At 42.6% G+C, this 15,449-nt stretch overlaps 1 protein-coding gene across 2 annotated transcripts in view; it reads right to left on the minus strand.

The window, feature by feature from the left end:
• The window catches only part of LOC135448125 (deubiquitinase DESI2-like), a 74,121-nt gene that overhangs the window by 19,726 nt on the left and 38,946 nt on the right, over positions 1 to 15,449 (minus strand). For both annotated transcript variants that reach the window (XM_064713703.1, XM_064713704.1), the window contains one exon: positions 195 to 267. In XM_064713703.1, coding sequence (XP_064569773.1) covers positions 195 to 267 — 73 coding nt within the window. The remainder of the gene's footprint in view (positions 1 to 194; positions 268 to 15,449) is intronic.

Consider the following 15,449-nt stretch of genomic DNA (forward strand, 5'->3'; position numbering starts at 1 on the left):
GTCATAATAGAACTGCACGAGTTGCTCCTAGGCTCCACAATGGACTCAGAAAAGAGAATTGGCTGGGGTTTTCAGTTTTTATCCCTCAAAACATTCCTTGCCAAAAGCTGTAAGTTTGGGGTGCTTTTCCATATCAGACTGGCCATACAGTTGTCCCCATGTTCAGCAGGCAGTAAAAGGGAAATACTTCATACCTCTGCCGTAGATCTCGATGCCAGAGTGGAAGACACCAATCCCCAAGGTGGAGGTGTATTCATTTATCCAGTACTACAGTAAGAGAAAAGCCACATTGGGAAGCATTAGTGGAAAAGAAACACATGATTTTAGTCTAGGGTATATCCCACCCACATCTCCCCAGCTCCTCTTAAGGAGAAGAGAGATTTTGAAATTATCTTGAGACAAACAAATTGAGGCTCTTACAGACAACAGAAGTGGGCACTGTGTTTATTCGGTTGGACTGGATTAGCTCTCGAAAAAATGCTCATCTAACCTTTTCCACCGAAGATACTAACCTGTATTAAGATACAACTGGACCTGAACCTGCATAAACCCAGCTGCTACAGGATGTGTGATTATTTATCTATCTTCTCACCTAATACCTGACACTGAGTCACTTTTATGAATTCACTTGCCTTATTTAACCTTCAAAATCTTCAGTAAGTGAATCCCCAGTTATTTTCCACACACCCTATAACATCACCTCCCAGCACCCTTTATTATTGTTTTCGTTTTAGGCAAAGAGATCATAGAGTTGGAGGTTTGTTGCCCCAGTAGGTCAGAGAAATTTTCAAGAGGAGCTGCTAAGTGACTCCTTTGTCTGGAGCCCAGAGTGCCCCGTTACATTTAGAGCAGAGAAGCACTGCAGTCCAGTGCATGCGTGTGATGCTCCTCTGCCAAGCACTGCGCAGGGCCTGTTTCCACCACACCGTGAAGGACAGTGCAGACACCCAAACAAGTTCCAGCTAAGCTAATTCCAGAGCAAGAAGCTGTACAGCCATGCCAGGGCAATGCTGCATTGGAGATAATTAGCCCTGTTCAGCATCAGTGTTTATTAGGTCAGCTGCAGAGCTGCACTGCTACAGAAATGACGTTTTCAGGCACTGAGGAAACTGCCCATGCCTGGTATATTTGCAGTTCACTTACAGTTGCTGTGCAATGAAGATACATATTCTAGTAATTATATTCTGGTTTTAATCTACCACTGTGAGGAAAATGAGTGCTGCTCACTTGTTCCTGTACAAGGACATGACAGGTTCATTAAACTAAAATTCTCTTCTGGATCTGGTAGCAGCTTCTTGTAGAACCAGAATAAGCTGCACCTTCCCTATGTCTGGTGTCACTGAGCTGCCCCTTCCATTCCTTTTAGCAGACCTTAACCTAGGCTTACTCTTCCTATCAGCCATATCGAGCTTAGCAGTATACTCCATCCTGTGGTCAGGCTGAGCTTCTAATTCAGAATAAGCCCTGACTGGGGCACTGAAGTGGAGTCTGATTTGCATCTAGGTTCAATTGATACAATACTGATATGACCTACTAGCAAGACCAAAGTGCAAGACAGCTCTGAATCACGGCTGTACTGTCCTCATCTCACCCCTGTCTCCAGGGTGCTGTAGAATCTGCCTCCAGTGTGTGCCTGAACTCACAGTGAACGCCTCACAGCACTTTGGCACAGCCCCCGGCTTGTCTTGGGAGGAAGCTATGCTAAAATGAACATGTCAGTCACTTGCTGAGCTGGAAAAGAGAATCCAAGCCAGATTGAAACCAGGTTTGTACACACATGCACAAACTGGCCTTGTTTTCCAAGGGGTTTACAATTCTGAGCATAAGAACAGCAGCAACAGTCAGCAAATGCTCATCTCTGGAGTAAATTGGTTATTGCTTAGATTGAAAAGAAGAATCGGCAGCCTGTTCAGTCAGATGAAGAGCCAGGGAACTGAATACAGCAGTATCTTAAAGGGAGTTCTGATTCATGCTTGCATTGCACACTGCCTAGAAAATTGTGCCCTAAACCATACACAGGAGGGACTTGGAGCATTCTGTCTCATTTCCATCTTCAACTGGGAACAGCTCAGATGATGAGAGGCAGGGAGGAAGGCTAACCAGGCTATAATCACTTCATAATAGCAGCAGAGAGCCCAAAACTCAAAATTCAAACCCAGAGAGGAACCACTGTGTTTAGTTTGTAGTGTATCAATTAATAGCTTTTAATGAAGGTCTCTGATGAAGTAGAATTTCAAAATTTTCAGGTTTTATTCAGGTTTTCCCTGATCTTCTGTTGGTTTGGTTCAGAGGTCAGTAATAACCAGTGAGAGAGTTTAGATTCTGAGGGATATTCTGACTCAGTTCTTGCATTATTCCTTTAATTTATCATCTCACAGAGGTAGAAGTAAAAGTCTTACCAGAACAGTGAACCATGCCCTAACTTTCCAGAAAACAAAGAAACTAAAAAACTTCATTATATTGACATGCATCTTCAAGGTCTAGAATGGAGAATCATGATACTGGCAGATTATCTCATCCTGGGGGTTTTCACAGCAGGAGCTCCTAGGAACTCCTGCCAGACACATGACTGTCCAGATAGAAGTCCATGTAACACCAACCTTCCACCATCGACTGATACTGTACTATAACATTGAAGTTTCTGTCACTAACTCTGTCTTCCCTACTTCAGACCTACTTCATTGCTGTCCATGGTGTGTCACCAAAATCTTTCCTGCATCAGTGTGCTCAGCAGTTTAACTAAACAGCTCCCCAGATGCTGGAGACAAGACCTCTTCCATGAGTATCACAGATATTCTGAGCACTTGATGCTTTCTCTGAGCAGCCAACCCACTAAGCAGTATTCCATTTATCACCACAATACTGACCAGGTATTCTACTCCACCAGATCCATCCACTACTGAACAGCTGCTAAGCCTTCCATTGTTATGAACATACAGGAAAGAAATCCACCAGTTGTTAATTAGATCTGATTTCAATAAATAGCTGTAAACTCAGTGTCATAGGTCCTTGCAGAGACCTCTACTCTTCACCAGGTGTCACACACAAGCAATGTATGAGCCAGCATACCAGGCTAGAGAGAGCTTGCCTCTGACCTCTTTTGGTGCTCTGATGTCCAGGTATGACCACACACTACTGTGACTGAGACACCTTTACCAAGGATGGGTGCAGCTAATGAAACAGTAACTGACTTGTTTACTATCTCTTCTCAAAGCACCATTTGCATGTAATTCAGAAGGATTACTTCCTTTTCCCTGTGAGTTCACTGGCAGAGCTTTGCTTCTAGGAGAAAGAAAAAAAAAGATAAATAATTATATTTAGACATTTCTAGGGAGCAAGGAGCATGTTAAGGGACTCATGTCAGCACATGTCCCAAAAGAGACTGTCAGCCCTACCACCTGAGCTTGATTTTAATCCTTTCCTTCTTGAGGGCCAAGTCACACACTGTACTTGGCCCTTTACAGGGATGTCTCCTCTTTATAGGATGGGGAATCTGAAGAGACCCTTGGATCAACAAATCCAAGTGGAGAACACCCAGGGCAGTGGTTGCCCCTGCAATCAAGTTACCTAAGCAGCCTCATGAAGACATGCAAAGGACTGTGTGCACTAACAAATACACTGCTCAGCTCTATCTCAAACACCAAGAGAATACTCTGCAATGTTAAATCTCAGCACAAAAGGCAGTCTTTTAAAGGCAACGTCAGATTGATGCAGGAGACCAGCTAGGGAACATCAAAGTAATACCTCAGCATTATGTCCTGAGATGCATTGATCCAGAAATTTGAGAGCACAAAAGATAAAACTGGAGGGGAAAGCTAGAGAACAGCATTTCAGGAAACGAGCCAGTAAAATCCCAGCTGTTTATAGCATACAGCCAGCAGGTTCAGAAGAGTTGTTTCCTCAATACATTGCTCTAAATCAAGATCCAGAATCTTGGTCCCACAGGGGTGGAAGGAAAGGATCTATAAAATATCACAGATTATTCCCCAAGTAATGTTTGCAGGGATGAAGGAGGCTTTACTTAAACTACAGACATGCAGAACAGGGGGGTTCCTGCAGATCCAGGGCTCTTCAGTCATATTGCAGCAGTGCTCACTTCTGTTCCACGGCCCCAGGCAGGCACACAGTCCTGCAACATGTCCCAGTCCTTCTGTTCACCCCTTCTGCCCTGGAGCTCTAGTGGTAAAAACTCACTCTCACGTGAGATGACGTCAAATTTTACAGCATAGCTACTATTAGCAAGTTTTCTTTTGCAATTGGGTGAGACTCAAGCTCATTTCAGTGTGACCTGTGTCTCTTACACTCCATTCTCCAGGAGTCCAAGGCTTGTGTATTCATCAAAATGCTATTTTCCTAATACTACAGTGACTACAGATTAAGTGGGAAAGGGTTTAAATACATGTGGGCAGAACAGCAACTAAATAAATGTAACAGAGTATTGAGGAGTGATGACACAGACCTGTCTTTGCTACTTCACACCTGGGAAAAGCTACCTGTGTGTGTAGCTTTTCCAGCACACACAGAACATGGCTCTTCCAGCTGGAGGATCATCTCCTATGTCATGTCCTCTTCGCTGTTGGCAAAAGCTATCAATCTGCAAGTCAAGGACATGGGTGTGAAAGCCCATCATGTCACTCCAAATCCAATCAGCCAAAAGCACCTGCTTTAGTCAGGTATACCAACTTTCAGCTACAATTCCAGACAGTGTTAAAGGAGCAAAATGCTGCAGTGAGGAGGTCTGTGTTTACAAACAGGTGCAGCCTCCAGTTGCAGTAGGCAATAACTTTCAAATATCAAGAAAAACAATTCTCAGGGTGTAGTCACTGGCCTGCTTGCAAATAACCCAACTGCCAGAACTGATTAAAGCTCAGGAACTACTGTATTTCTTCCAGGAGAGCATTCTCAAATACTGAGAACTCTGCAGGTTCAGTGCAGCAAGAGAGCTTGATGTAGCTCTGATGAGGCAGGGATACACAAGGACCCCACTCAAGAACCCCACTTCATACTTGGATTGGCTGAAGAGCAGATATCTGAGGAGAAGAGTCAGAGAGAAGAAAAAGACAAGGCATCCTTTGGCGTGCAACTGCCTCTGCTCTGCTGCATTTTGAATGAAAGAAGCTTCTGCTAAAGACCCTTCTCTACTCTTCAGGTTAATACACTCTAATAGAACAGAAATTTTCTGGGAAACAACAGCCTGATGCTTAAAACTGATACTGCTAAATGTATTCCCTCATGCAAACCCACAGATACTGGGAGAGGAGACCCAAGGCAGGACGCTCAGTTGCAGCCTTGAGAAGAATGAGAGGCCAAGCCTCTGAGAGACTGCAGCAGCCAGCTCTGCCTCTGCAGGTCTTCTATTTCAGCCAAGTTCTGCTCTGCAAAGGAACTTTTCTTCTCAGGTTGGGCTGAATACATTCTTTGGCTGTCTCCTCAGGAAGAATTTCTTCAGAGTTTACTGTGGCTTTTCAGACATTATTATAATATGCATCTGAATTGCCTGATGCATAAGCCAACAATAAAACCTTTACAATCAAGAAGCATAAAGAGCTTATTTCAGAGGGTTCTAAAATGCTGTGTGTGGATTAAAAACTGATGCTGCTGCTGAGAGAGATTGGAAATCTACTTATGCTTCAATGTTGTGACGCAATGCGATTTTAGTGAAAGAATATGAGGACAGAAGAAAATATTAATCATGCTGTGGAAAGGAAACAGTAAGCATTTCACAAGTTAACTTTTGTGTTTATTCAGAATATTTTAATTAAAAGTCACAAGCAAGATTTAGCTGTGACAATGGGATACCTCCAGCACTTCCACTTACAGCCTCATCCTATAAATGGTAGGCACAGTTCTAGCTCAGCATACTCGTATTACGCAAAGTCTCTTACAATTTTCTTATTTCTCCATTACTGTTTATACTTTCTACCCTGTTATGCTGCTGGCAGGTGTTGTCCTGAGCAGAGCTTCCCTCCTGCAGCTACATCTGTGAGGTGTTTACAAGTTGACTGCTGTGCATCCTTGGCCTCAAGGCAGGCACATATGAAGCTGCTGTTAGAAGGCAGCTGACCCAGTGTGCTCTGCATCAAACACAGTTCTCCTGTTGAGGAGAGCCAGCACTCATCCAACTCATGTTTCAGCGCTCGAGGGAGAACCTGCCTCACAAACAGAGACATGGGGCAACTTGCTGGCTAAAATAAACAACTATTTCCTGTCCCTGCAGAATGACCATCCCTGTCTCGTCTGTTTGTAGGTTCACACAAAGCCAGCCCACCAGGCCAAGGGCTTGTCACACCAGGCACACTAATGGCCCATCTCAGCTGTGTACCAAACATGGCATTTATAGCAGACTGTTTACAGCATACCAGAAGCAATATGCCATTTTTCCAACCTCCACCTGTTTCCCTAAACTTCATTACTGACTGTGCCTGAAGGAGTCAGCTCAGTGAGCCAGGGTGGGACTGGGGATATCAAGCAGAAGTCACTGAGGAGAGGTTGCTGGAGTATGTGCCAGTGCCAAGAGCATGTCCCACACAGTAATCTTATAAGCAGCCCTGAAGAAGGATTATCCATGCTATTGCACACCCCTTTACATGCTGTATCCCCTAAGTTTGGACAACTTTTATGAAACTCTTCATCTCAAGCATATGAAAAAAAGCACATCCATTTGCAGGATTACACTGAAATATATTCACTCATGGAATGTGCCTGAGAAACTCACGTGTTAGAAACTTAAGGAAGTAACAATACCTTTGCCTTACATGCATTCACAATGACAAATTGAGAGGTATTGAAAAAGAACAGCAGCAAAATGATCAGGGAAGTAGCAAGACTGACATATAAGAATTAATTTAGAAGCACTAATAGCTTGGCAAAGCAATGACTGCAAATGACAAATCTGCAAACATTTGAAGGGCTGACATGAATTATGGGAGAATACTTCTTGAGAATGACACAAAAGATTCAAGTAGGAGCAACATACTTTTAAAAAAAGAGAGACTTTGACTAAGTGCTTAGAAGATTCCTGGCAGCAAAAAAAGAACAAGAAAACATTTGTATGACTCAAAACCAGATATTGAGAAAGCCTTAATGTGCCTGTACAAGACAGAGTATTGAATGGTCTGAACTGTTTTGCTCTGCTAATGTCAAGGAGTCTGCTAACATTCTTAGCTGAGTGTATTTCAGACACTACACACCTATCTGTATTGTGAACCCTCAGCCCAGACTGTCAATAAGTAGGCTTCCCATCAAAGAGGATTCAGATGAGCTGAAAAAAAAATGCAAGGGAGATAAATACCCAACAGCTTGGACAGGAGCTCATCAGAGCTGTCTGAAGCACAGTGTGCAGATGCTTTGGCTCTGGCATATCTGGTAGGGTCAGCAATACAGCCTTAGGGCTCTCTGACCTTCCTCTTGCAGAAATGATGTAACTGAGAACTGTAATAACAAATGGGGCTGTTAAATGATTTTTCAGATGTGGAGTAGTGCTGTGGCCTTGCTCAGACCAAGAAACATTAACATCTCCTTTTCCTTGTTGGTAAGGATCCTTTGCTGTCTTCTGTGGACCTGTAGCAGTTTTTCTTCCCAGAGAAGAAGCTAACCCATCCTGATATCCAGCATTACAGAGAGAAAACAGACATTCAGTGCATCCTCTGCAAACACACTCCAGCTGACTCATCAGTCCTGCCCAGGCCAAGGCATCTGCTTTGCTCAGAGTATTGGGCTGCAGGTACCATGCACCCCAGGTCCCCCACAGAACAGCTGATTGACAAGCAGCTGTAGCATATCCCTCAAAAATTGTGCTGAAAAGCACAGTTCATCTCTGCTCTGACAGATTATCAGCAGAAAGTTGAACTTCAATCTTTCAAAGCCAAGATGAACACCCTAATCACCAGCCATAGCTTCTCCATCAAAGTGATGCGTGCACGTGTAAACTGCCCAGCAGAAGAGAGTGAGAGATTCATGCCACCAAATAAACCAGCAGCTAAGACTTTCCTTCCAAAGGCTTGTCTAAATCCCTGCTCAGGTTCCTGAATTTCTCTTCCATGATAGCCAAATGCTAATATGTCACTGATTCTTCCTTATTGACTTGCCCTCCTTTGCCCAGGATGTTCCTGCCTGGGCAAACACAAATACCTGCTTTTTGGTTACCCCAGGCACACCAACATTTCTAATGAGAACATGCAAAACACTAATCTCTTTCAAGTTACAGTATAGTTTCCAACACCCCTCACCATGCTGTTTCCACAGCTGGGATGCCAAACAAGAATTTGAGAGGGATTCCCTGCTCTGCTAGGGACATACCACAGATTTACTCCAGACCAGGTTCAAAACTGAAATTTCATCAACATGATACTACATTCACATTCAAAACTGTGATCCTCCAAATTCTTCTTCCAATTCCCATCTACCCTGAAGTGTTTAACACCATCATTATCAGCAATCTGAATGGAAGACCTTCCCATTCCACTACAGTGTGACCTCCACACTCAGGTAAAGAGACCCCCCAGTAAGGATGAAGATCCACAAAGTAGGACTCACCCTGGGGATTCCTAATGGCAGCATTAGCATCTCATAGCCAGGAGTTAAACCTACCCACAGGTGAATTGGATCCTTACAAGAAAGGGAAAAAAGAATGTGAGATTCCCCAGATTTTCTCTTTGTGCAAGGATTGTGTAGAATCAAAATTATACATTGTATAGGCATGTAAATTCTCACTCAGTCTCGTTCCCATTCACTTGCCAAAGCCAGTTGTGCCTGTCCTTTGAGCCAAGAGCAGATCAGAGAAGAGCATGGCAGGGCCTGCTTGCACTAAGCAATCTATACTCCATGCTGGCTTTGGTGGCACACATTCAAAATACCTCATAGTGTCCATGAGAGAAATTGACTGCATGCCACTAACAATAGTTTGCTACTGCAAAAGAAAAAAAAATCAATCTTTGTCTCCAAGCTTCTGAGAAGAGAATCTATTCTGCAGCATAGATAGGGGAAACCCTTTCACAATGTGAGCTGAGGTTTTTCCTGGAGAGGTTCCAGGGCCCTTGCCTGGCTGGCAGGGTGCCTAACCAGCTTAGCTTAGAAAAACACTGGGAAATACAGATTCCTGCAGCCAGCAACCTGTCCTTTTACCCTACAGCGTTTGTCCTGTCTTGGATAAAACTCTTCAAATACAGTGCCAATGTCATACAGTGTCTCATCTCTTTGCACCTCTTACAGGTAAATGGATACATGTGCATTTCTGCCATAATTGTATACTCTCTCTGTGCTCTTCCTCAGCACAGCTACTGAGGAATCGCATTGCAGTGATATCTCCAGATTAGAATTTAAGAGATAAAACAGAAAATATTCAGGAACCTGAATATAGCAATGATAAAATGCTGCTGTGCATGGAGATTCAAACACATCTTTCCTCAAAACCCACTTCTGCTGGTCTGAGGAAGGAAAAAATATAAAACAGTAAAGCAAGGAACATTTCCTTGAGAAGGGAACTGTCTCAAGAAGGGGTAACTGTATAACCTAACTCAATGCCAAAATGGGTTGTTGGAATAATTATTGTCTACAAGGCACAAAACTGATACAGAAACAGCAGTCAGGAAGTTCAGACAGAAAATTGTTTATAACCCATGACCCAAGGGCTTCTCTGCTGAGTGATTGTAACACTATTTAAAATTACCAAAGATAGTAAACATGAGTAGCTTAGGAAATGAGGAAATTTCTTATTGTTGGCATTTACCTACTGGATGTTGACAAAGTGTTTTAGGGATACTTTTGCTCCCCCCATATGAAGATGCAACAGAATGATTAATATGTGCAGCATGCCACTGTGGCTGGGAATTAAATTAAATTAAACAAATTAAAAAGCTGTGGGAGTGTCTTAACAACTCTGATGTAATGTACTCTGCTTTGGTTTGGGTGGGGGCTACAGGAGGTTTGGTTTTTGTTGGTTTTTTCTTTCCCCCAAGAATTCCCTGTGTCTTTATTTAATGGGCAGCACTGGATGTGCAGCTCGAAAAGCATTTAACAGCCATCTCTTGCTGAAAGACAGAAGTGGCTGTTGGCAGCACTGTGAGGCATTGAGGCAACAACATTTGGCACTATGAAGATACTGTTTTGTGTGCAAACCACTTCAGGATAAAATGCAGGTGTTTGTCCCTTCAAAGGGACAGCCTCTGTGCTTGCTTCTCCCAAGGGGCACACACACTATTGCACAGGCAGAGGCATAAACCTGACAGTGAAGCTTTTTTGGAAAACATTAAGTTGTCCTTTCTTTCTTCTCCTTACCCCCACCTCGTAAACAGCACAGCATGTGTTGGACTAGTATTCAGGCTGCCCTAAATATTTCCTTTCTTCTGGGCACAATAGCAATTTTACACTTGTATTAAAGCAAATCTTCTGTGCTAGTCTGCTGTATGTTGCATAAGTCTAGAAACAGATCTGAAATGACCTAAGAGATTCAGACAACTGCATCCTTCACAGAGTGGCATCTTACAGTATCTACACATCTGAAATATACCCAGTAAGATCAGGAATTGAAGGAGAAAAGGTAAGATAAGGAAATACTTTAATAAGACCAAAGAGGAGAATTTGCCTTATGTAACTAGTTTCTCTGGGAATATTCCTCCCTCTGTCTCCTCCTCACCACCCCCATTAGTATTTATTTCTATAAAAATCCATTAGATACTGCAACTACATCTTGGCTCCTGTTTGCTTCAGTGAAAAGAGAAAGGGTTGCATATTTGTACCATGGAGTGCAAATGGTGTTGTCTGCCAGATCCCTCAGAGAGCTGCCAAATGTTTCTCCTGCATGCAGAGTGGACATCTAATCTGAACTGTGGCCAGGCTGATGTTGGAGAAAGAGGTAAGCACTGTGATGCCTCACCTAGCTCACAACATGCTCTAATATCTAAGACCTCTGCCCTCAGATTCAGCTGCCTCCATAGATTGGCCCTTCTAAGAAGAAGGTATTCTAAGATATCTGGACCCTTCTAGATGCCTAGATATCTACTGTAGAAAAACAAAGCCTTATTTGGCCTGAGGAAGTCAGCCATTGTCAACTTTCTCAAAAGCAGATTGCAACTTATATCTGGAAGTGAAGAAGCACACTCCAAGCACACCCCCATTTTGATTACTATCTAAAATAAGAGCACATGCTCATAATAGGACACTATACACAACTCATATTCCATACTGACCCAGAAATTCTTCTCAGAGAATCAGAGACCTAAAAATGTCATCACCCTCTTTCCAGAGTGGTGAACAAGGTGATCCATAGTGCAGAACAAGGGCAAAACCCCATTCAGTTGGTCTCACCTTTGATACAGACATGACTTGCATAAGTGATTAAGGGTACTGTACAGCACATGTGGATTTCAGTTCCCTTGAGCTGCTTTTCTGTAAGTTCACTCATGCAAGCTAAGGAATACAAATGGTCATAAAGCCATAAATTAAGCTAATTACCCAGTAAACCAAGAGAAAAAATGATTTCTATTCCTATCTAGCAGGGAAGTGATCTGAACACTCTAGCAATGAAAGTCATGCAGGTGATGAATGGATAGGTCTGAGACCATTCAGTTCCCATTCCATATATCTGCCTTCTCCCAAGTTAGATGGATGCATGCAAGAGGTAAACAGATTCATCAAACAAATAAGATCAGCAGCCCAGCCTGATATATTTCATCTTATGTGAAAGTTCCATTTGCTCTATGAAGTATGAGTTGAGTAGCATTTTTATAATTCATTTTACTGTGATTCCCTTTAACACCACAATAATCTTGTTTAGCTTCTCTTACTGTAAGAGACCACAAAGGGATAAAATCCCCAAGATAATATAAAACTGGGCATCATGACCAAAAGACTGCTTGCATGACTGGGAGATCTCAGGAGGGGCTAGTGTCACCAGATGGAGTTCATAAACCCATCTCTCTTCTCATGCTTCCTATCAGATCTAGAGAAGTAGCTCATCATCTCTTTGGAGCCAGAACTCTTTCTCTGGCTCCTATTTACAAAGTGTCTTTGTGAAATAGGATAGAATCCCAGTTCATGGCTACGGCTCATTGTTGGTATCACAAATGAATCATCAACAGCAGGACAAGGCAAACACCGGCATATTGTAAGGAGAGCGTTACCTCCTTCCACAGGAGAACATTGAGAAAACTTCACAAGCAAACAGGACATATTTGCTCATGCACCACATCTGCAAACATAAATGCAGTCTGTATGTGCACAACAAAGCCTTAGAGAACAGCAGTATTTTAACCCTCTGCTTTCCATCAGGTGGCTGGCTAGCAATATGCAAACAAGTCCAAGACTGCACAAATCCAACAATCTCCTTTCACATATGCTATTTTAGTAATCAAGCCTAGAAACAAGCCCAGTATTGCACCAAAGGTACAGCACTGCAGATTGGTCCTTGGCAAAATTTCTTATAGGAACAATTTTCTCCTAATCTCCTCTTCCAGAACATGATGACTTACACAAGTGTGCTGCTGAATCCCTAGGAATGCCTTTGCTTTCTGTGGCAATAATTAGCCTGCTCAGAAGACAGCCCTCTTCAGCAAGTAAGCTAGAGAAGATGCAATTTTTTTAACTCTCAACTTACTTTATCTTCCAAAGTGCCTTTGTAAGTGGTAAACAACAAGGGTAAACACACAGCTTGGTTTGCTACCCTGCAGCAGCAATGTCCAGGTGATCAAGTATGAAAACAGTGCTGGATAGAGGAAAATAGCCAGCAATGCATGCTTTTTTCTCTCTCTTTGTAAAAAAAAAAGACCACCTACTCTGACATGACCTTCATTTCTATTTTGTGTAATTGTGTAGCTGTGGTTTCTACCTCACTTGAACACTTATACCATGGGTTTTGTGCACCCGTGTTTGCAAATATTTTCTTTGCTTTCCCTTCCAGCTCAGTCCTAGCAAGGCACATGCTCCTCATCTGTGTGATCAGATGGCGCTGCAGAACAGACATGAGCAAGACCAGCCTGGTGCTGAATTGCTGCGCTGGTGCCAGTCCTAAAGAAAAGCACTCACGAGAGAAAGAATGCCAGCTAGGTTCAGCAGAGAGATGGGATGGAGAATAACATGATTCATGTCACAAGTGAGCCTTTGGAAGATGCTTCAAGTAAACAGGAATCAGTCTTGAGTTTTAAAGCCTTAAGAATAGCCAAGATCTTGGAAGCATACCAATGCTCTGTTTCTTCAGTATGTGGAACTGCTTAGCATTGTGGCACTCAAATCTTAGTTCAAGTGCAGTCACAATAAAGATTTAGACATCATGAACACACAAATTAGGGATGGGAGAACCTGAGTGTCCAGCAGAGAGCACTGCAGGCAGCACTCTCACTGATCATTCCTCAGTCAAATTGTCTCAAGACCCTGTGCTTTCAAGAGCAGATGAAAACATTTTCACGTTGAGAAAGACAGACCTAAAAATTAAAAGAATAGCCTCTCCAGTAACATTTATTTCTTCAATCCTTCCTTCAACAGGTCAGAAGAGAAGTCTTTAGGGCCAAGTGATGGCAAAGCTGCAAAAGGAGAACTCAAACAGGACACCCACTGTTAAAAAATTAATTTAATCTTTCCATCAGAATTTTCTTGTTTCCTCCAAAATAAAACTGGTGAGATTCCCATGCTGTAACCTCCCAGTTTTATTTTTATAGAAGTAGGAGTAGTGAGGATATCAGAAGAGGACTTAGCTTTTCACCACAAAATAATACACCTGCAAGCTACCAGCAAGGGCTGTTGATACAGAATGTTACATTTGCTCAGGAAAACTGAATGGAAGAAAGAGCTTTGGAGGCCTAGTAAAGAAGCAGAGGTCAAGTTCAGAGAAGCCCCAGAGCTAAAAATGTGTGAATGTGTTAGAAGGAAGTGTCATATATGCTTGTGCTGCTCCATCTCCCAATTGTGATCACAAGCAGGAATTGAGGGAAGAATAATGAAATTGGATTAGATGGATGCTTGGTCTGAAACAGTTTGGCAGTTCTTACGTTTGTGTTCTTTTCTGTGAATAAGAACAAAAACATGGAAAGGAAACCTGGGAAATACAAGGAGGGGAGGTGTTTCAAAGATGAGCTTTCATCTGTCTGAAAGACCGGGCAAGCCTTGTGAACCTGTGGGAGAGAATCTGCCTCACACTTTGGTAGTCAGAATACAATTTAAGCAAAGGTTTTGAGATTACACTGTAATTGCCCAATTAGCTCTTGCGTGCAAAAGGGATTCTCTTCTATTTATTCATATCCAGCAGGGCAGAAATCCAAAGCTTTCTGCCCACTGTGGATTTGCTCTTCCAATTCATTAGGATTAATTTCTTCACCACCCACACAATTCTCTGAATCTCTTCCTCCCCTCCTGCCCCACTGCCACCTGTCAAAGTTATAAAGATGATTGGTGCTCCTTAAAAGCAGCACAAAACATCTTTATCCATCTATTTACTGGCAGATGCTTTCTCCTCCCTGCTCCTTTGCTAGACTAGTTCTTTCCAAAAGCCTGCAGTCTGTCAAGCTGTCCCCAGAGCACATATGTGCATGCAGTGCTTAACCACATCACCTCCGGTAACCCCCATGTTCTTATCCCCCCAAAATCCTAGGTAGCATTTTATTTTGTCCAGTACCAAGTTAAACAATAATACTTTCAAATCTATTTGCCATCAAATTAAATTATACCCTGTGTAAACACATCAGCATAAAGACTTCAGGCTTGTCTAGAGCAATTGTTTTTATTTGTAAAGCAGAGGATAAATTTTGATGGATTAACGTGAATGTAATCCTGTTGTCAAGTCATTGGGCAGAACTGGGAGTGGCTGTTTCTCCTTTACCTCCTCCTATCTGAGTCCAAAGCTTATACAGAGTCACGGGGGGGAAAGGGGAGCACTAATCGTTCGTGCTCTGACTCATTTACCCTGTTTACTAAGTGACACCTTTTCAGAGAGCTTCTTGAATTGTATCATCAGAGATGCTCTGTAAATTAATCAGTTTGGAAAGAGCCATCTCTGATCCTGTTGGCATCACAGTATGACGTTAAATCCTGAGAGTTTTCTTTCAAACTGGAAATCATGATAACAACAGAGGACCTGCACTTTCATTTTGAAAAGACTGAGTGCTGGAAGAGTGGTTCTGACCCACAGTTCCCTTCAGTGCTGGAAGGTGTCTGAACTCTGCCAAAGGAGAGCACAGGTAAACTTGGAAGCTGCAGTAAAAAACTTTGCTTTCAAATGTCTAACATAGTCCTTAAAAAGAAATCAGACCATTTTCAGCAGCTACATCTGGAGAAGAATAAGAATAGTGTCACAATCCTAACTCCACATCAAAACCCAAGGGACTGCACAACAAGTTATCTAATCATAGAATCATAGAATACCTCAAATTGGAGGGGACCCATAAGGATCATTAGGTTCAACTCCTTGCTTCTCTCAGGACTACCTAAAACTAAACTGTAATGACTAAAAATGTTGTCCAGAC

Source organism: Zonotrichia leucophrys, chromosome 5, assembly GCF_028769735.1.
Source record: "Zonotrichia leucophrys gambelii isolate GWCS_2022_RI chromosome 5, RI_Zleu_2.0, whole genome shotgun sequence".
NCBI classification, from domain to species: Eukaryota; Metazoa; Chordata; class Aves; order Passeriformes; family Passerellidae; genus Zonotrichia; species Zonotrichia leucophrys.